The sequence below is a fragment of the Acomys minous genome (genome assembly GCF_964271855.1).
Source record: "Acomys minous genome assembly, chromosome: 16".
NCBI lineage: Eukaryota > Metazoa > Chordata > Mammalia > Rodentia > Muridae > Acomys > Acomys minous.
The window spans coordinates 72,790,272-72,812,845 of NC_140498.1; the positions used below are offsets into that span (position 1 = coordinate 72,790,272).

Below are 22,574 nucleotides of genomic sequence, written 5' to 3' on the forward strand. Positions count from 1 at the left end.
CCTGTTTGTAGGGTTCAGATGGACCCTTCACAATCCCATTAGACACCCCCAGTTCAGACCTTCGCACCTCATACACCATGATATTGCTGTTGGCAATAACATGCTATAAGTTTCATTCGGGTGTACAGGAATCTTAGGGATAAGTCTGCTAGAAGATGGACCATTTAGGAGTGCGCTCTGCCAGCAACAAGCCCCGAAGTTATCTTCTGCTGGAAGTCTTTTTTGTCTTTCTTTGTTTCTTTTGAGGCAGGGTCTCATGTATCCTGGGATGGCCTCCAACTCACCATGTAGCTGAGGGTGTCTTAACTGCTGATGCGCCTGTCTCTACTTCCCCAGTGTGGTGATTTTGGGTATGGTCTGTGAAGTCCTGGGAACATTCATGTGAACACTCCACCAACCAGACCACATCCCTCACCCAAGGAACAAATTGCAGTGAATATAATTTCCTGCCTCAGAGAGTTTTTGTTGGTGATGAGGGTAAAGAAGAGACACCTAAAATATGGGGCCATTTCTGGTGGAACAGCACTGGCTATGACTGAATTAATGTCAGAACCACCCTCCACATCCCCACCCGCTATGTGGCAGCAAGAGTGTGTGGTAATTGCGCTTGTTAATTGCCTGTCTCCATCCTTTAGGCAAGTTCAGACAGTTGCAGTGGCTCATTAGCTAGCTTTGTGTGATTGTAGCCAGGGGCCCCTCCAACTTTTGGATAAGCTGGGGTGCAGCTGATAAACAGAGTTGCTGTCCTGGGAACTGTCGTGGGTAGATGGGCAGCAGCACTTCCAGGCATGTGTGAGCGTGGCTGGTGGCGATGCTCACTGAGGAATAAAATGGCCCCTTAAAGCTGTTTCTCCGCTCTAGGTACCAGGCCCCACCATGTAGCCTAACCTATTGGTGCCCAACACCCAGGACACATAAGCAGCCAGCCGTACTGCTGGCAGGAATCACTTGGGACCTAGCTACTCCTGGGGTCCATCTGGCTGACAGTAGCTCTCAGCCAAGGGCAGGAGAAGATTGTTTGCTAAACACAGCCCTGAAAATCTCAAAATCAACTACAAAAATAAAAGTCTAAGATGGTTCAGATGCTTCAGAGGTGGCAGGTCGTGGCTGAATCTAAGTTCCCCATGAACCCCAGCAAGTGGTTGATAGATGTCTGCTCTGAGTTTGGCCTTTCACTTTGACTTATAACTCCAGGGAGAAACATCTTGAGAGCCTTTCAGAGTTTTTATTTGCTAATTAAAATGTGAGAAGGGAACACAGCTACAGGTAGGGTTGTGGTGCAAGGCACAGCTGTGATTAAAAAAAAAAAAACAACCAACACACACACACACACATCTAAACCAACAGTTTCAAAATGAAGTTATTAGCACTTCACCTGTAACTGCGATGGCTCTTACTTTCACAATCTGTCTCTTAAGCACCCCGCTCCCCTGCAACTCTCGGCTGTTCTGACTTTTTCTCGTTTTGCTGTCTTTGCAGTGCTGGAGGGCAAGCCTTGTGAACAAGCAGCGAGTACTCAGCTACAGAGAGCTCTACCTCCACCCCCACCCCGCACCCCTAGTTTCTGGTGTTGTGGTCCAGGCTGGCCTTGGATTCACAATTCTCCTGCCTGCCTTTTGTTTTGTGAGACAGGGTCTCTGTGTGTAGCCTTGGCTGGCCTGGAAGTTTCTATGTAGATCAGGCCTGACCTTGATCTGATGTCCCTCCTTGCCTCAATCCCCTGAGTTCTGGGATTTATGGTCATTGCACTGATTAGTTTCTTGACACAAGATTTTGCTCTTTGTGTAGAACCCAGTAACTTGGCACTTGGCACTGTAGCCCAGGCTGGCCTTGGACGTGTTTTGATCTTCCTGCCTGAACTTCCTGAGAGCTAGGATGACAGATGTGCACCATCATGCTAGGGTTGGTCATGGCTCGTGTGTGTGTGTGTGTGTGTGTGTGTGTGAGAGAGAGAGAGAGAGAGAGAGAGAGAGAGAGAGAGAGAGAGAGAGAGAGAGAGAGAGAGAGAGAGAGAGAGAGAGATAGTTTTCTAGCCACTCTGGGAGCTCTAGTCAGTTGTGTATTTTTACAGGAGAGAAAACTGAAGCTTAGGGCGTCTTGGGGAGAGGCCTATATTCTTGTCCAAGGAGGAACCAGTTGGAGGATGGAGCCTGGGCTGCCTTGAACCCAAGGCACCTGGCTGCTTTCTAGACTTTGCTAATGCCCTGCATGGGTCCTGTCTGACTTCCCAAGAAATGAGGCTGTATGAGCCGGGGAGAGGGCTCACTTAGTAAAAGTATCAGGCCCCGAGTTCAACCCCCATAACCTATACTTTGTATTTTTAAAGAAGTTGGCCATGGGGCTATGCACTTGTAATCCTAGGGCTAAGGAGGAACAAGCAAATCCTTGGGGCTCATGGGCCAGCCAGCCTAGCCTCCTAGAGGAGCTCCAAGCCACCGAGAGACCGTATCTCAAAAAACAGGGTGGATAACTCCTCAGGACCAGTGAAGGCCAATACTCAAGCGTCCACAGCACAAGCACACTTGTGTACCTGCACACATATGCACTTACAGTTTTTATTTTAAGAGAGTGGGGCTATGTGAGTAAAGCACTGACTCCCCAGTGCTGTGCCCCTCTAAGAACAAGGAAACACAACCTGTTCAGATCCTGAAACTGGTGAGCAGCCGATCGCTCACCAAGCTGGTTCTGTATTCCAGAGGCCTCCGAGCATGCATGCCTTAGGTGGCTCCTTTTTTATTTTGTTTTATATTTTTTGATTCATACTCCAGATCTATGTTGACAGATGTTTGTAGCAGGGCAGCATGGAGGCGAGGAAGAGGGGAGGGAGGGAGGGAGAGGGGGGCGCTGCAAGGCAGCTTAGCCGCCAGTGCTTTCCCAGGAAAGTAGCATGGAACCTTTGCCAGAGTGGCTGATGCCCTAACAAATTGATTCCTGCCAAACAATGGAGATAAATATTTTCAACAGACAGAAATGTTGGCTCCCAAAGTGTTCAAATTAAAGGCTTATTTCTGAAACAAATACTTTAGGAGGAAAACATTTCGAGCAGCCTAGATGAGATCAGGGTTATTCCTCTTGGCAGCGGTGTGATTATTTTGAGATTAGAACACAATGGCTTCCCTCTGCCTGCCTCATTTTCCTGAAGATGACCTGCTCACCCATCCTTGTTTCCTGCGTTGGGTCTGAGCATAGGGAAGAGGCAGGGCAGGTTTCCCACAGAGCGCACAGACTCAAATTGGGCAGCAGACATAGCCAGTCCTTTCCCTCCTGACAGGCTCTAGACCAGGCTGCACACCCATCAGGGCCTCAGTTTTCTGCCCACAAAATGGGCACCAATGTTTGCTGAGATTATAGTCGTACACCACCAGTCTTGTGCTGGGGATTGAACCTGCGGCTTCATCTATGCCCAGCAGGCACTGAGCCAGGTTCTGTCATGACTGTTAGGATCTGGAAGGTTAGGAAAACAGCACTGTCCACAGAATTTTCTGCACTGATAGGAGCAACAGTCTCTGTGTTACCACTCATCACAATGGATTCTGGCCCTTGACATATGGTTACTGTGACTTAGAGCCAAAGTAGCCTGTGTTACTTCTGAAACAGGGCCCCGTGTAGTCCAGGTTGGCCTTAGATTCCTTATATAGCAGAGGATGACCTTGAACTTCTGACCCTCCCAAGGGCAGGGATGTCAGGCATGCTCATTTTGTGTAGTACTGGAGACTGAACTCAGGGCTTTGTGCACACTAGACCATTGCTCTACTGAGCAAGCTACACCCCCAGCCCAGAGAAACTGAGATCTGGATTTAATTTTTGTTTTGTCTTGGGTTTTTTATTTTTGTTGTTGTTATTTTGTTTTTTGTTTTTTTGTTTTTGTTTTTTTTGAGACAGGGTTTCTTTGTGTAGCCTTGGCTATCCTGACTCGCTTTGTAGACCAGGCTGGCTTCGAACTCACAGCGAACTACCTGCCTCTGCCTCCCAAGTGCTGAGATTAAAGGTGTGCACCACCAAGCCTGGCTAGGATTTAAGTTTTATCCATGCAATGTTTACCAGCTGCCTGTCTCCCTCAGTTTCACTCCTTGAGTCCAGTTAATATGTCATTGGGTCAGTCCTCTGAAGAGCTCTCAGGCTCCTCTCTGCTCTGCACAAGTTTGAGTCTGTGTGTCTCCATGATCTGCTCTGGCTGGAGCACAGGGCAGACTGACTTGAGTGAGCTCATCCCTATGGAATTGGTTCTCTCCTTCCCCCATATGGGCCCTGGGGAATCCATGCAGGTTCTCAAGCCCATCTTGAGGATGGGTGGCGCCCATACTAGATTAGCTATCTTGGCCCTCCTATTTAAACAACAAAAACAGCAACAATGACAACAATAAAACCCCAAGTCTTTTGCTATGTAACCCAGCCTGTTCCTCCTGATTCAGTCTCCTGTGTGCTGAGGGTACAGCTGTGCGCCACCATGCCTGGTTTATGCAGGGCTGGAGATCCAACATGGCAGCCTCTTTACCAGCTGTGCTACATCCCAAACCCTCCTCTGATCTTTAAATGGCCACTGAAGTGCACTGTGTGATCGATGTGGGCAGCATGTCATATCAGCGACTCTGAATAACGTACCGAATTGGTTTCATAATGTATTCTTTAGTATAAAAAGAACTCCGAATGGCCCATGTGGAGGGAGCCTGGAGGGAGCATCTCGAAGCCAGTTGTTAGCACTAACTGGTCGAATGTGTATGGAGTCTGTTTCCTTATCAGAGAGCAGAATAGTGAAGCACTGTGGCCTCTTCTCCCCCAGGTTCGTCTCAAAGCTGGGTCCTGCTGGGAGGCGGTGGGTGCTGTGGTCTGGGGAACACAGGAAGGAAGGTACACTGGACCCGGCCAGTAGTGAGGGGGACATTTCTTCTTTAACCCAGGCACAAGACAACCTGAGGAGAAACTAACTGATCTCCAGACAGACAGACAGACAGACAGAGACCCTCAGACATTAAGATCCAGCTTTGGGTGGCATTGTGAGGGGCAGAGAGAAGAGGAAGGTGACACCTGTTTGGAGCCAAGAGTCTGAAGACAGAAGTCAGGCTGTGGCATTTGTGCCCAGAGAACACAGTGTATGAGCGGACATTTCAGAAGCAGTCCAGTCCCAGGCAATTTGTACTGCCCACTTGACCTGTAACCCATGCTCTTCTGTGCGGCTTGAAAGGCCACCTTCCCCTCCCTGCCTGACACTGGCTGTTCTTAGAACGCCTGCTGGCTGAGGTTCCGTATATTTCATTATTCACTCTGGGATGCTGTCTCTCGCGTCTCACTGTCTAAGAGTCTATCAGGTATTGTACGTGGTGCAATGCTTGTCAGATGCAGCTGCGGTTTATTTTTGCAAGGTGTGTGTGTGGCGGGGGTGTTGTGATGGGGTGAAAAGCAAACCTAAACCCCTCCAAATCCCGGGTCTCTGTTGAAATTTCTCAAGGAATTCACAGAAAGTCTTATGGCCCAGAGCTCACAGAGTAGGCTAGACTGGCTAGCCCCAGGGATCTTCCTGTCTCTGTCTCCTCAGAGTGGGACTACAAGCATATCCCACTATGACTGCTGCTAAAAGAACATGGGCTCTGGGGCTGGAGAGATGGCTCAATGGTTAAGAGCACTGCCTGCTCTTTCAAAGGACCCGGGTTCAATTCCCAGTACCCACATGGCAGCTCACAACTGTCTGTAACTCTAAGATCTGACACTCTCACACCAATGTACATAAATTAAAATTAAATAAAATATTAAAAAAAAAGAACATGGGTTCTGAAGAGCAGAGTCAGATCCTCATGCTTTCATGGTGCCTTGCTTTCTTTTTCTATTGCTGTGATAAAATACCCTTGTAAAAACAACTGAAAGGGAGGAAAGGGTTTATTTTAACTCACAGTTCAAGGCACGGAAGTCAGGACAGAGGAGCTTGAAGTAGCTGGTCTCATCCCTTCCCTAGTGAGGCCGGAGATCAATGAATGCATGTGCTGCTCAGCTCCCTTCCAGGACGGCAGCCAGGGAGTAGTGCTGGCCTCTCCACCGCAGTTAATGCAATCAAGATGTCCCGAGCATGCACACGGAGAGGCCCATCTCCTGGGCAATTGTAGATTTTTGTCAGGGTGACAGTTAACACTAACGATCACATGCATCCAACACTACCACCTGAATGTTCCACAGCCTCAAGCATGTAGTACCACTTTTACCAAGTTTGGGGCTCACTGCTGCTCTGCAAATGTCTGTAGGGCCCGGGGGAGCAGGGGTAACAGCCATACAAACACCTCTAAGACCGTGGAATGTCTCACTAGACCTTCCTACCTTCTCCAGGAGGAGCTGCAGGCCACTGTGCCCATCTCACAGGTGAGGGGGTTTGCTGCAGGCCGCTGGCAGGCGCGAGGTCTATGCATTCAGAGTGGTTCTAGCGCTGAAGTTCAGTGCGGTTCCCTACAAGGCAAGGTGGTGTTTCCTCCTGGAATTTGGACTCCACAAATTATACTTTCTGAAGTTTAAAGATATGTTTTTTACATTTACTTATTTATTGTGTTAGTGCACTGTGTATGCCTGTTTGTGTTCTATGCCGTACATTTGGAGGTTCAAGGACAACTTTGTGGGGTTGGTTCGTGACTTTAAGACCTGGGGATTGAGCTTAGGTCATCAGGCTTAGCAGCAAGCACCTTTACCCACTGAGCCCACATCATCCTTTCTTATTTACTCTGGTTTTGCTGAGGAGGGTGTGTCATTGATATGAGGTAAACACGGTGTAAGTCTAGCTACTGTGTGCAGTCAGATTGTGTGAGGAGTTTTTATTCTTCTTGCTTGACCTTAATTTTAAAGGAGACGAGTAGCCAAATGTTGCACACAAAGATGCTCGTCATGGCTTAAAACATAGAGTTCCTGCTCCCCCTCTACCTCCCCCAGGTCCCTAGGGCGATCATAAACTGGCAAGGACTTTCTTGTGCACATGCCCACTCTGCCCCCCCCTTTTTTCTTTTTGTTCCCTTAATTGGAAAACAGTATGTTTTTTTCCCTCTTCTTAAAGATTTTGTTTTCATTTTTGTCTATCTCCATGCCCCCATCCCATGGGTGGGTGAGTTGGTGTGGGTGCCTGTGGAAACTGGAGAGGACATTGGATCCTTTGGACCTGGAGTTAGAGGCAGTTGCAACCCATCCGATGTGGGTCCTGGGAATCAAGTTGTCTGGAAGAGCAGCAAGAGCTGCCAAGCCACCTTCAACCATTCCCTCTTCTGATGTGACAGGAATTCCTGTGTCACTCCGTCTAGCCTTGAAACTCCGTATGTGGGCCTATACCTCCAAGCGCTGTGGTCCCTCTGAGGCCTGCCTTTCAGCTCCATTTGTCTCTTTCCCTTTGTTGCTTCGTGTTGATTACCAGCCCAGCCCCTACCAGCCTGTCCCAGCATTTACTGGGACAGGTGGATATTGGCAAGGCTGTTCTGGTGTGCATCCTCTTTCCAACTACCCTGTATTTATCACTGCCAGATGCCTTTAGGGTCCATTGGCAGTCAGCCTGATTCTGTAGTACTGTGGCTTCCACATAGGGGCTCCCTAATCCTCAGAGGTGTCACTCCATACCTTTCTCTATTATAAGAGGTTTTGCGCCTATAAAGCTTTCTACAAAAATCCTGAGCCTGTGTAAGCAGGTGTGTGTGTGTGTGTGTGTGTGTGTGTGTGTGATGGATAACTTGATTCCTATGGGTGTACATATGTAGGGAGGTCATTTTAATACTTCTCATTGAATAAACAGAGACACACCTGCTGTTCCTCACAGCCCCTTTGGCCCCTTCTACATGGAAGCCTGGCTGGCTGCTGCTCCCCAGATGGGATTTCTTGTCCACTACTGGCCCTGGGTGCCAGTGACAAGGTTCCCAGTGTCTCTGAAGCTGTCTGTGTGCTGCCACATGGAGGACAGCTCAGGGTGAGCCCTGAGAGAACGAACACTTAGCACATCCGTGCCCTAGCCCCAACGAAGATGGAGGCCCTGCACAGAAACTTAGGTGGCTTTCCTTCAGAAGGATTTGCTCTTTCCCCTGGCTTCTCCCACTCTTTCCCCCAGCACATTTCCTTCTGTCTTGTCAATCTTTTCTGCCTGTCTCTTTTTCTTTGCTAGACAGCAGTCCCCTCAGTTTGCACGCTTTCTGGTTTATCTGACAGTCTCTAGAGTTCCTACCCTGGTCTAGGATGCTGGTGGCAGAATGAATTCAGGGCTGAGGCCAAGCGTGTGGCTTTACTTGTAAAAAGAAATTAACCTTGATGTAACGGTTACTATGCCCTGAACTTGAGATGCATTATCCTAATTAATCTCCCGAGAGGGGACACCAGCTGACCACAGCTACCACAGGCTGTGGGAGGGAGGAGCCCAAGTTCCTGTCCACGGTTTCCCCAAGCCACTGATGGAAGGACTTCTCATTCATTCGTCCATCCATTCATTTTTCAGTGCTGGGGCTTTAACCCAGGGCCTCACACTGCTGGCCATGCATTCTACTGTCCAGCCACATCCCTGGCTCCTCACTGGTGGATTCTAGGCCAGAGTTCTATCTACCAGTGGGCCATGTCCCCAGTCCCCAGCCCCTGGGGAATTTTCCACAGGCCTTGTAACTGCTGACTATGTCCTTAGCCCCTTACTGGGAAACACTCTATAAGCCACACCTCTAAGCCCAGCCAAAGATTTTTGAGTGGGGGTTAGGAGAGGTAGCGGGAATTTGGTGCGTGGCTGAGCCCCCCGAGTCATCACTCCTTTGTACTGGAGCACCTCCTATTAGTCCAAACAAAGGTGGGAGCTAAAGTATGGGAGAACTGCCTTGTAGTAGTTATGGAGGCTTGTCTCTGTGTACTTAGCAGCTCAGTTCTAACTTGCATTGATGCCATTGACAGTCTCTCTGTAGGCTGTAGCTGTTTGGGTGTTTGGCAAGCAGTCTCTAAGGGGATGTCATCTGAAATCAGTTCTCAGATTAAAGGTAGGGTTGGGCCCACAAGGTAAAGGTGCTTGCTAGCAAGACTAATGATTCAGTTCAGTCCACACGACACACAGGACGGAGAGAACCAACTCCCCCAAATTGTGTTCTCTCTCTCTCTCTCTCTCTCTCTCTCTCTCTCTCTCTCTCTCTCTCTCTCTCTCTCTGCCCTCCCTCCCTCCCTCCCTCCTTCCCTCCCTCCCTCCAGTTAGAGGCACTGATGCTGACTTGCCAAAAGGCTGAAGTAACAGTGGACGCTCCTTTCAGGTCTAAGGAGACTGACCCAGTGGAAAGCCTGGCCAATGGCATATAAAGGCCTGCTCCTGTGCCGTTGAGGAAGAGAGAGCCTCAGCAGAAGTGGGGTGCCCTGCAGGCACATTCTTATTATAGCAAGAGAAAAAAAGAGATCTGCTTTTAGGGTGAGCAATTTCAAAGTCATCATTGGTAGTCTCAAGACTCATTTAAAATACTCCATTTTCACTTACTCGTGTGTGTGTGTGTGTGTGTGTGTGTGTGTGTGTGTTTGTGTGCGCATGCGCCATGCCATGCCATTGCCATGTTTATGGGGTTCAGTGGACAACTTGCAGAAATTGGTTCTTCCCACTTTATAGGTCCAAGAAATCAAACTCAAGATTGCCAGGTTTGGCTGCAAGTGCCTTTACCTGCTGAGCCACTTTAACAGCAGCCATTAAGAGATGTATTTTAAACATCTTCTACCATGTAATTTTCTTTTCTTTCCTGCCTTCTTTCCTTCCTTCTCTTTTTTCTTTTCTTTTTTCTTTTTGGACAGGCTTCCTATTTAGCCCAGGCTGGCTCCAACCCTCAGTCCTCCTGCCTAAGCCTTCAAGGTGCTGGGATGACAGGCAGACCAACATGGTAGTCTTCTTTGTCTTCTTTTAAGTGCATCTGCATTTGGAACTCTTAGGAACCCTTTAAGGATGTGTCAGAAATGGAGGTGAAATAGCCCTACAGTTCAGGGCGCAGTGCTTAGGTATTTCTCAGTGACCTATCTAGTGCTTTCCACCTGTTGGATGTGTCAGTTTCTGAGTTCATGTGTGTACTGCCAGCCCTGTCAACCTAGGACCTGGGGTCAACTTAGGATCAGGAATTTCTTCCTGGGCTGGGTGTTTTCTTGTGAATGGCTAGTGGGTACACTATATACGATGTAACTGTTTGACCAAAGATGGCTCCTCTCACCTCCTTTCTCTATTGCTAGGGCTCTGCTGCTGAGCCCCAGCACCTCACTGAGGGAATGTAGGCAAGTGTCCTAATGACAGGCCACACCCCCAGCCCCTCACTGAGGGAATGTAGGCAAGTGTCCTAATGACAGGCCACACCTCCAGCTCCTCACTGGGGGAATGTAGGCAAATGTCCTAATGACAGGCCACACCTCCAGCCCCTCACTGGGGGATTGTAGGCAAGTGTCCTAATGACAGGCCACACCTCCAGAAGTGACTTTTGCTCTGTTGCTGAAGCAGGCCTTGAATTCCTAAATTGAAGGGATCCTCCTGCTTCAAATTGCCAAGGAGCTGGAACTAAAGGCCTGTGCTGTTGTACCTGAATGGCAGGATGTTAAAAATTAATACATTCCCGTTATTCCAAAGAACAGCCAGAGCACACACCTCAGAGTAAGTCCCTTCCTCACTGGCTCCCGAGAGCAAACACAGTTCAGGTTTCTTCTGCTTCTTTCTGAGTCTGACTCGCATGTGGAGAGATAGTCTTTTTAAAGTGTAAGCACTGCTGGGCAATTTGCTGATTTTGACTATGCTTAATGACCATACTGTCCCACATAGCATTTTTGGGTCGATGTAAGACGTTTTTTCCTGTTTTTAAATCCACCACAGAGTCATCCATTGGTGGCTATGCCAAATAATGCTGTTCACAGGCAGTTATGCTGGTTCCAGGGTTTTCCCTTTTTTGCATCTTAATGCCGATCAGATGTGGGGATTGTCTGTGTTCCTGTTTCCATGTGACCTGTGACTCATGGGCTAATGATTCTGGATTTTGGTCCCTCATCTCCCCTTCCTCTCAACACATTAGATTCTCTTATTGGTACGTCATTGTAGTTGACACTTTGAGAATAGACAGGCTCAGTAGATAATAAAACGGTATTAGCCTTGCGTTTTATAGCTGTCTACTCCCTCCTTGTTGTCTCTGGAGTTTGAGAATGCAGGTCGTCTTCTCCTTTGTAAGGATGTGGTGGGGGCCGGGGGGAGGGCCCAGTCAGTCAAGCTCGTGATGCTAAAGTATGAGGACCTGAATTTGGCGCTTCAATGCCCATGATGAAAGCTAGGCACAGCAGTGCATGTCTGCACTCCATCCAGTGGATGGATTCCTGGAGCTCATTAGCTACCCAGTCTCACTGAATCTGTGAGCTTCAGGTTCAGTGAGGGACCCTGTCTCAAACAATGAGGTAAGAGTGACTGAGGAAAGTTCCTGCCATCAATCTCTGGCCTCCTCCATGTGTGGACACACACACACACCACCACCACCACCACCACCACCACCACCACCACCACCACCACCAGATTTGGTGGGGTTTGAAATTTTTTGGGAAGCAATTCAGTCTAAGGCTTTGAGCCTAAAAATGTGACCAGTCCTATCTGGAGCAGTGGAAGCTCCTCACATTGGCGAAAGGCTCAGTCTCTTGCTCACTGTGTCAATCTGTTTCTCTGGTGGCAGGAGGCAACGTGGTATTAAATTTGGAGACCCGTGTTGGCTCCCTGTGTTGGTTCACATATGTCTGCAAGGTTGGGAAAAGGAGTGAGGGAACCCCATAGAGTCCCTGACTGCCAGCAGCAAGTGGCCCTAGGTGAGCTGGCTTTGAATTGTAATGCTGGAGGTGGGTTCCTGTTCACAGGCCTCCTGGTCCACTCAAGTTACCTGACCTGACTGGGGAGAGGCCTCAGAATCGAAGGGACAAATGGGAGTCTGACCCATGTCTGTGTGTGTGTGTGTGTGTGTGTGTGTGTGTGTGTGTGTGTGTGTTTGACCCTTATCTTACTGCCTCTCTGTACACATGTCTGTGGATGCCAGAAGACAATCTCTGCTGCTACCCCACAGGTTCCATCGTTCTCATTCTTTCTTGAGAGTTTCTCCTTGCAGTGGGAGTTGTTTTGTAAGCTGGACGGTCAGTAAGTTCCAGGGACCTCCATTTCCTCTCTAACGGTGGCTTACACGTGGCTTTTATGTGGATGTTGAGATCTACCTCAGGGCCTTGTGCTTACAAGTCAGTTGCTTTACTGACTGGACTTCCTTTCTAACCTTAGTTAGTTAGTTTAGTCCTGGGGTTTGAACTCAGAGCTTCATTCGTGTTAGGCAAGAGCTCTACACTGAGCCACATCACTGGCTTTTTGTTTAGTTCTTTGAGCCATAGGCTCATGAAGACTAGGCTGCTTTCAAACTTGATATGAAGCTGGAAATGACCTTGAACTTCTGATCTTCCTGCCTCCACCTCTTGAGTGTTGGGATTACAGGGATACGCCGCCATGCACATCAACCCTCTGCTCCTACTTCATCCCCCAAAATGTTGTGCCCATTAACTGGGAAGGCTGGAACCCCTCAAGTTCCCTCAGCATGCAACACCCCACTGGCTTGAAGAAGCCAGGATATGCCGCTTGTTCTATAGCTGGAGACCCAGACTTCTTCATGACAGGCAGCAGGATCCCTGTTGAAAAAGCAGCCAGCACTGGTTTTCCATTTCTCCAAGTTGCGTGTGTGTGTGTGTGTGTGTGTGTGTGTGTGTGTGTGTGTGTGTGTGTGTCTGGAAGGAAACATCAACTTCTCCCGTTCCTGTCATATTTCAATATTGGCTTTTTTCCGCCCTTCTCCAAGTCTCCCGTTATAACTTCTTCTGCTGCTTAAATATAGCCGTGCAAGTCCTCCTTCTTGCCAGATTGTTTATATTTTTGCAAGCCTTCTGCGTTATCTGTGGCTGCTTGCTTGCCTCTCTCTCCATCCCACTTCCCTACGTTGGTGGCGGTTGCTCTTTTTCCCCTGCCTCCTCTTCTCTGGGATGACTTTCAAATGTGGTCTATCAAAACGCCCAGTGTTTCCCTCTTTTCTGCAGTAGCTTTGACATCTGTTCTTGAATGCTAGCCCACAGTATTCCTTTGGATTTGCTCACCCCGGATTTGTTTGAATGCCAAGAAATACTAAAGGAAAGAGTGTGGCATGAGGGCCTCTCCCCACCTCACAGTTCCCCTCTCCACATTTAAACTGTCTTGAGATTTCTAAGTTGACAGTGTGCTGGTTGGTTGTTCCAGCTCTCTGTCATCTTGGCTGGCCAGGAGCCATGCCATCATGGTACCAGGGAAGCGTCACCCAGGATGGCTTTCTGGCCCACTGGGTTGTTGCCACTAAAAAGGAAGCAGAAGGCTGGGAGTGTTGTTCAGTCCATAGAGAGCCTAGTGCTCAGGAAGCCCAGGGTTCCTTCTCACGGCACATAGTGCGGTAGCTCGTGCCTGTGGCTCCAGTCCTCCAGAAGAGGAGGCAGGAGGACCAGAAAGGAAAGGTTATTCTCAGCACGTCCCGCTTACTTCATTTCCTGTCCCAGCCTCTCTCAGGTGGTAGGCAGCTGGGGAAGTCTTCTGAGGGATAGACACCCTATACTGCCCACCAGCCCCCTTATAAGCACCCTTCCCCAGTGTTACTTGAGCGCCTCTAGCTCTGGGGAAGTGAGTTGCACGCCTCCTCTTGAGACTTGTAAAGTTTCTGGGGATTAGGGATATACCTCAGTTAATATAAAGTGTGTGAAGTCCTTGGTTCTGCCCCTAGCACGGCATAATTCAGGCCTGTAGGATTAGGAATCCAAGGTCATCTTCAGCTTTTTACAGAGTCTGAGGCTGCCCTGGGGTACATGAGACCGTGTCTGGGGGGTGGGTGGCTCATGACGTGGGTAGATTCTGGTGGCTTTTCTGGCCCTTTAGTTCTCCCAGAAGCAGGGTGGTGGGACCTGCTGTGGACAGAGGAGTCACATATAACAGTCACTAATGCCATACAGAGCGTTCTGCTCTGTCTGTTCAATAACTGAATTTACTTGACTTAGCACAGGAGACAGCAGGCCATTCAGTGGACAGCCACATGGCCTGTGTACCTGCTGTGAGCCTGGAGCTCCATCCTGGGCCCATCTGCTGTGGGCTGCTCTGGGCAGCTCCTCATGGCATCTCCTCCCAGAGTCTTCAGGGCTAGGGCACAGGTTCCTTGACACTGTATGGGACTGATTGCTGTTCAGAGCAGAGTGCTCAGACCTGGCCAGTCTTCTGGGGACTTACCCAGGGGGTCCTCAGACTCCAGGACATGTGGGGTGCTTGGTGAGCTGTGTCTCTGAAAAGCTTATAGGATAATGGAAATAGATATTCTTGGAATTTGCTTTTTAACGGTCCCTCTTGCAAACTAATAGGTTAATGGTTCCAATTGGGATGCCTGGCCTAGAGTTAAGTTTCCAGGAAATATTTGGTGAGTGGAAACAAACTAGCTGTTGTTCCCTGGAGTCTCAGGTCCACATTGCAGAAGGCCAGCCATGTAGAGTCCCACTAGGGGAAACGCTGTGTTGGCAAGAGGGTCAGAACTCAGGAGAATGGCCTGGAGAGCTGTGGTTCTGCAGGGAGCCTTTCTATGTATGTGACCACAGGCAGGAATCCTCACTGGTGCTGAGCAAGTTTGCTGTCTCCAGTTAGTGTCTACGGGACTGGTGTTGGGGGAATGCATTGTGCTTATGGTCCCTAACATTGTCCAGGAGCCTTACTTTCTGCCCACGAATCAATTCCCAGGGGTCTCTACTCTTTGTTCAAGCCCAATAGACACATGACCCCTTCTGGTAGAAACTACAAATTATAATCTTGCTTCTCCTTTCCGGCTCTCCCCACAGAGAGAACTTGATGCTACCGCAACAGTATTGGCAAACAGGCAAGATGAGAGTGAACAGTCGAGAAAGCGGCTCATTGAGCAGAGCCGAGAATTCAAGAAGAACACTCCAGAGGTGAGCTGGGACCGTGTCACAGTCTTCAAAAGGGGTCTGTGACGCCTGAGAAATTTTACAGCACTTACTGAGATATTTCTTAGTTCTCCAGAGAAGTTGCATGGCAAGATGCCTGCTTCTTATGTGTATGCCTCCAGCCCCACCCTGGCAGAGTGTGTGCTCCACGCAGGCCAGGGGGCTGCGGCAGTGGGCAGGGTGTTAGAATCAGTAAGACATCTGTTGATACCAAGTACACACATTGCATAGGCTGGGCACATGAGCCGTGCCAGACCCATGCTCTGTTCTAGCCTCAGGTCAGGATTGTGTGAACTGAAGTCTTTCAGGACCATTGTGGGCCAGTGAGCTTCATGCTGGCTTCTATGATGCCAGGCAGCAGTGTGTTCAAAGATGACATTGCACCAATATTTCTGGTAAAATCTTACTTCCTTTGCTATGGGCTTTGTTGTACCTCTGTGGGGTGTTTTTTTTCCTTCCTTCCTTCCTTCCTTCCTTCCTTCCTTCCTTCCTTCCTTTCTTCCTTCTTTTCTTTTTCTTGAATCACAGTTCCTCTGTGTAGCACTGGCTGTCCTGGACTTGCTTTGTAGATCAGGCTGGCCTTGAACTCACAGTGATTCGCCTGGCTCTGCCTCCCGAGTGCTGTGATTATAGGTGTGCGCCACCACCTGGCTGTAGCTCTGTGTTTCTTACACAGGTTGTTGGAGCAGTGGGCATGTACTCTCTAGAGTCTGGGCTTCTCTTTTAGGAATGTGTTGGGAGTTCTATTAGTGACTTTTCACTTCCATGACAAAATGCCTGATGAGAGCTGCTTAAGAAAGGAAGGGTTTACTTAGGCTCGCAGTCTGAGGGGAAGGCATGGCAGCAGGAGCTCAGGGCATCTGGTCCATACCACAGTCAGGAAACAGAGGCTGATGCGGGCACTCAGCCAGCCTTCTCTTTTTTATGCAGTCTGGCCCTTCCCACACTTTTCAAGTGTACGGTGTAAAGGTGTGCATCACCATCTTAAGTGTATGTGCCGCCGCCGCCGATGAAATCCAGAAGCTTTTATTGTTTGAGAGAGCATCTCCCTGTATAGCCTAGGCTAGCTCTCAGACCCACAATCCTCCTGCCTTAGTCTCTTGAGTGCATCACCACAACTGACTGAAGTGTGCATCTTCTATTAGACACCTTCAAAGGATGTTAAGGCCAGAGTTTAGATGAAAGCTGAGATGGGGGTTCAGTTAATGTCCTCTGGGATGCACAGCGGGGAGAGGTGGGAGTCTATGATGGCACATAGTAGGGAAGGAGCTGTAGTCATGTGTATGGAGTCCCAGGTAAGTGGAAGGCTTGGGTCTGGCAGCAGTAAGGTTACATCTAGGTATCTTTGTGACATTGGTCATTTCTGATAATTAAACCATGCAATCATTTAACTTTTAAAATTGTAGCCTTATGTCACTAGGTCAGTAAATTCATAGGCATTTAGCAGTATTGGTTATATTTTGTTAATCTGAAAATTGTAGTTAATATAGATTGCAATTACTTTGTAAGTAAAAAGTTTCTTGTGAAAGCTTTATTTCCTATGGAATTTTAAAAAAAATACATAATTTTGAGAATGGATCTCGTGAAACCCAGGCTGGCCCAAACTTCAGTATGTAGCTGAGAATGTTGTTGGATTTCTGATCCTCTTGCCCCCAGCTCCCAACTGTGCTGAGATTATGGGCATACACTTACACACTTATTTTACTTGGTGCTGGGGATCGAATCCAGGATTACAAGCATGGCAAGCCCTTAACCATCATAGCCCTTTACCCACGTTCCATATGGAGTTAATAGCTGCTCTTTGAGTAGAACAGGTATTATCTCAAAAACCAGGTTTTATTTATAAATTTCCACCGTTAAACTGTACTATATTATGTGTATGGGTGTTTTGCCTTCATGTATGTCTGTGTTCTACATGTGTGCCTGGTGCCTGAGGAGGCCAGAAAAGGGCTCTGGATGCCCTAGTGCTGGGGATACAGGTATTACAACCCACTATGTGGATGCTAGGAGCTGAATCCCAGCCTTCTGCGAGAGCAGCCCAGCCAGTGGGTAGCAACATGAGAGCCTCATGTTTCCCCTGCTCCTTGCTTCAGGTGACTTGATGACTACATAAGTTTTGGGGTAAAGATATACAGACCCAAAGTTCAAATGTCATTATCCCCCCACCCCACCCCCACCCCAAAGAGGTAGTACCAGGACACTGCTCATAGAGCTTCTGTGTACATCAGGACACGTGCCACATGTATATAATAGGGTGTGTTTATATGTACCGGTGGTGGGCTAATTGTATATCTGCCACCTGCTACCCACAGAGTGTGTGTCTTTACGTCAAAGCCCAGTCTGGTGGCACATACTTGCCATGCAGCTATTGAAGGAAGCTGGGGCAGTAGGATCTTTGGTTCTAGGCCAGCCCGGTGTAAAGAGTGAATTCAAGGCCAGTATGAGCAATTTACTGGGACCCTGACTTAAAATAGGAAGTAAAAATGGGACCTGTGTGTGTGTGTGAGTGTGTGTGTGTGTATGTGTGTGTGTGTGCGCGTGCGTGCTGTAGAGTGCTTGCCTAGACTCTCCCAGAGAGGAGCTGGGGACAACACTCAGGGATGGAAAGCTTGCCTACCATGCACAAGGTCCTGGGCTCAGCCTGACCTAATGTGAAATAAAATAAAACACACTGGTATTAGCTTAGACCACTATAGAATGCTTTAGATGCAGTGGATCTTTGCTTCATAAAGCTAGCTTAGGGGACTTAAAAAAAAAAAAAGAAATCTAATTTAACAGTTATCAGTTTAAAATACTCCCCGAGGTAGTTTGTACTGACAGTTAATCATTTTGCAGATATTTATGGAACGCCTTCCATGTGCCAGACAGTTAGGTCCTGGGGAGGAAATCCTATCCCTGTTCTTCAGAGTTTCTTATCTCTTCCACCAGGCAGTAGACCATGGCCATGTGGCAAGCTGAGTGCTGGGATCCCATAGCTGGCATCCTCTGCTGAAGTCTTTCCTTGCACCATACACACGCCCATGTGACAGTATTCTCTGTATGAGCCACAGATGGCTCAGTAACCTTCCATATAGATAAACACTTCTGCTTTTTTGAGTCTCGTTAGAGGCCTACCCCCACTCTGTGTGTGTGTGTGTGTGTGTTCCTGTGTATAGAGTATAGGTGCACACTTCCTATGCATCATGGCGTGAGTGTGGACAACCTGAGGGTTGGTGGTTCTCGCCTTCCACCTTATTTGGTACAGGGGTTGTTTATTCTGTGCTGCCTACAAGTGGGTCGCTGTCTTGTAACCTTCGAGGGATTCTTGTGTCTCTGCCTCCCGTTTCACCATGGGAATACAGATGTGTGTGGCCATATCCAGCAGTATGTGGGTTCTGGGGAGCTTGTGTGGCAAGTGCTTTCCCCATGAGCCATCTCCCATTCCCCCGGTGCATTTTTATGGTGGTATGTCTTGTTCACTGGAGCATGTTTCCTGAGGACGCCAAGCCCACTGTGCTCATGTGTGTTCCATGGTGTTGTTTACATATGGCCTTCCCTGCCTCTGTCTTCAGGAGAAGAGTTCGGCCCCAGCCCTGAGCACTGGGGCCCAGCTAGGCCAGGGGATCGGCATTCATCCCTCCTTACTGCCTCAACCTGGGCAGGTGAGTCCAGTATAGTGACCACAGCCCCCATAGCTCTGGAGTCTGACTTGGCATACACTATTGTGGCAGGAACTACTCTCTGCACCTACTGTAACATAGCAGTTGTTAACTGGCTTTCATTTTCCACGGATCAGAATCTTAACTTATCTGTGACCTCTTAGGCCTGGACTCTTCTCTGATTTATATTCACTCATTCCCGTCTCCGTTTGTCCTTCCCTCCCTCCCTTCCTTCCCAAGTTCTCATGGAGCCCACACTGCTTCAAACTTACTTCAAACATGAGCTTCCGGACCTCCTGCCTCCATTTCCTTGAGTGCCAGGATTACATGCATCTGGATGGCTTATGAGGTATGGGGATGACTGTGCATGGCAGGCAAGCACTCTACTGACAAAGTTATATCCGTAGCCTGTTGTTGACAGGGTCTTATATAGTGCACTTAGTCTTGGACTAAGGATGTCACCAAGGCTATCCTCAGACTCCTGATTTTTCAGCTTCCACCTCTAGGATTGCAGGTACATACCTGGTAATGTTTGTATTCCCGTGCAGCGGCTTCAAAATGCTAGGTTTGGGACAGTCTCTTCTCGGATGTGGAAGGAATTCTTATACCATGGTAGAAGGAGACTAGACTCATTGATGGCTCTGTGCTTCAGCAGGTAGGCTGCAGGGGTGGGGGTGAGACCTCTGCTTTTTGTCTGTTGGGAGGAAGGAAGTGTTTTCAAGGTTATGGACATAGCGATGGGCCCGGCATGCTTGCCTCTCAACCTTTTGCAGAGGTGAGGTATTAGAACGGGAAGTGGAGTCAGAAGAAAGAGGAAGCAGGAGTGCGGCTCATGTCTGTAATCCCTGAACTCTGGGGGCTGAGATAGGAGGGTTGCTGTGAGTTTAAGGCCATCCTGGGCTAAAGAAAGACCCCTCTGTTATACAAATCAGAAGGACCGAGTAGAGGGTAGTAAGACTTAACTATGGCTGGGACCCAAGTGCATTTAGTCACTGCTCGGCTGCCTTTTATAGCCACGCAGAAATGACTCAGCCTGGAAAAAGAGAGTCACTTAAAATAAAGTAGCCACTCCAGTGGGGCACATCTTGTTCACATGCAGCCAGCTGGCTGGAGCCTTGTGGGCCACCTTGGCCTGTAAAGGGGTCTGGGAGACGCATGGTGCTCAGGTAAGGGTGATCTCGCAATCACCGGATGGGGTTCAGGAAGGCCACATATGACTCTGAACTTTCAAGCAGCATGCTGATATTGTTAGTGTGTATGTGTGTGTGTGTGTGTGTGTGTGAGAGAGAGAGAGAGAGAGAGAGAGAGAGAGAGAGAGAGAGAGAGAGAGAGAGAGAGAGAGAGAGAGAGAGAGAGACTGAGTGGCTATTGGCCACTTAGCACTTCTCTTGCTTTCATTTCATTGCCAGACCTAGAAGGCTGCTGTGACTTGAGTTTGCCTGTCAGGTTTCACTGCCCACTTCCCCAGACAGGTTTTCTCTGTGTGGCCCTCTTTGTCCTGGGACTAACTCTATAGTCCAGGCTGTCCTCAAACTTAGAGATCTACCTGCTGCTGGGGTTAAGGGCGTGTGCCACCACTTTCACTTTTATTTCAGCCCTCCTTTAAGTCCAAAACCTCCATATTCAATCAAGCAAACATGGCATCTAACTTTTATGTTCCACATTGAACATAATTCAGTCAACTGCATTGGAAACCCACAGATGTCCCTGATGTCATTGCCCGTGGGTCTTAGGCGAGAAGGTAGGCCAGCAATGTCTTCACAGACTTGGGCCTCTCAGCAAGGGCATTAATGTCTAGAAGTGCTCCAAGCTAGTCACATGCTAGGGACATGAGCACCCCTGCCACAGCAAGAATGCATTGTGGGGGTTTGAGGACCTGTCCGTACCGCTCTAGAGAGTCTGAGCTCCCTTCCACTTGTGATTCGTGGCTTTCTGACGACACTGGGACTGCAGACATGCCTGGAGTTTTGCGTGGGTGCTCAGGGTTTCGAACTTCAGTCTTCATGCTTGCATAGAGAGCACTTTACTAACTCCTCTGAAGCCTGCTTCTTATTTTGAGACAGGGTTTCACTGATTTACCCAGAGTAGCCTAGTATTAGTTTAAATAAATTCTTCCCTCTGTGGGGCTGTGGGAAATCTGCAAGCAACTTTTTAATTCAGTGCTTTTGCTTCCTCCGAAGCTCTTTATATAAAGCCACTGTGCACATTTTTGCTTCTTTGTCAAGAGGTCACTCTAGTATCTGGCAGAATTATAAAGCCTGAGTAATCACCCTGGGTGTTTAATCATTCTAGAATCACCTACCATAAAGTTACAATACAATAAGATTTTAACTAGAAAAAGCTTAAAAATTAAATGGAAGCATTTAACTGTTACCAGTTAAACATGTTCAACCAGTACAAAAAACTTAAGAAGTAGTTTTCTTAGTTGTGAGGAAACCTCAGGGGAAAAGTTGCCCAGAAGACCTAGCGCAGCTCAAGCCACAGTATTCTACCATGTTCCAGAAAAAGCCTGCAGGAGGCTGGGGAGGGTACAAAGTAGTCCTGAAGAACAGAGGGTCCACTGGGTCCAGTGCAACACATGGGTGGCACTGCTAGTCCAGGCTTTCCTTCCACACACTATGAGTTCTGCTGCTGGGACCTTCCATCTGCACAAGTATTCTCTGTCTGGTTCCAGGGGCCTTGGAAGATAAATGTCTATTCCCAGACCATGTTGTTGCAGATGTCCAGGGGCTTTTGACCCTGAGCAAGATTCCGTACTGTTCCAGATTGTGTGCCCCTTTCCTAAAATCTAGTTGAGCCACTCTCACCCTCTATGTATGGGGCAGAAAGTGGTGCAGATTTGGGAGATTTTTTTTTGGATTTGGAAATATTTCTGTATACCTTTATCAGATGCACACTCCTGATCTAAAATCCACAGATCTCGAAATCTACCATGTTTGATTTGAGGCTTCTGATGTTTGGCTAGGGGTGCTCTGGTAGTCACACTGAAAGAAAGCCCTGCCCATAGCTCAAGTGACAGTCACTGCAGCTGTTGAGGCAAGAGAATTAGGACTTCAAAACTAGTTTGGGAAACTTGGTGAGAACCTGTTTCAGGAATACGCTGGTTGGGAATATTAAATAGCGGTAAAGTACCTGCCTAGCAAAACAAATCAAGCAGTCCAAAACCACAGTATCATACAGTAGTGAGTGCACACGGGCAGTAGGTAAGGACGCCTGAGGAGCTGAGAGATTATTTTAAAATCTAAGAATGAACACACCCGTTTGTAGCATCCATAACCCCAAACACAAACACAGCCATCAGCAGAGGCTCTGAGGCTGCTGTTGGTGAGTTTAGGTGTATTGTTTGTCAGTTCCTTCAGATGTAAGTAAAGGCTTAATTGTGCTGAGCAGAAGCACATCAAATCCCATCTTTCAGAAGCTCAGGGGCGGCTTCTGAGCATTGATGTTGGAGAACTCTACCTCCCGAGTGCCAGCACTGGATGAATTCCTAGGCGGTCCATGCAGAGTTAATCTCTCAGTGTCTCTCTTGTGCCTGCTTGAGGACAGTGGACAGCAGGGCCCCCAGTGACCCCACCATACCATACACTCTTTATGTGAACAACAGATGAGGCCCCAGCTCTCTGAAGAGTCCTTAGAACCGACAGCCTCTTCCTTCCTGAGCTGTGTGTCGCTTCCTCTGAGTGTCTGGCATTTCTAGAGAGCTATTTTAAGCATCATGGGCAAATTATCTGAGCATTTAACAGCTGTGAAAAGGAAAGGGTTGTAAAGAGATTTACATGGGCTAGAGTTTTGATGGTGACCTCTGTGAGCTTCCATGTTCCCATGGAGAAATGGGACTGATGGTCCAGATGCTAGGTTGAACTGCTTCCTGAATGGTGTGGCAAAGTCATTGAAGCTGTGTGTTTGTGATGAGCACTGTTTAGAGAGAAAGACATTGAGCTCAGGAGTAGATTCTGTTTTATCTTCTTTCTTTTAAAGATGAAACAT

The 22,574-nt window shown here is 48.3% G+C and overlaps 1 protein-coding gene across 12 annotated transcripts in view; it reads left to right on the plus strand.

Annotated features, from left to right (window-relative positions):
- The window catches only part of CUX1 (cut like homeobox 1), a 346,720-nt gene that overhangs the window by 81,441 nt on the left and 242,705 nt on the right, over window positions 1–22,574 (plus strand). For all 12 annotated transcript variants that reach the window (XM_084764549.1, XM_084764550.1, XM_084764551.1 and 9 more), the window contains exon 2: window positions 14,824–14,934. In XM_084764549.1, coding sequence (XP_084620675.1) covers window positions 14,824–14,934 — 111 coding nt within the window. The remainder of the gene's footprint in view (window positions 1–14,823; window positions 14,935–22,574) is intronic.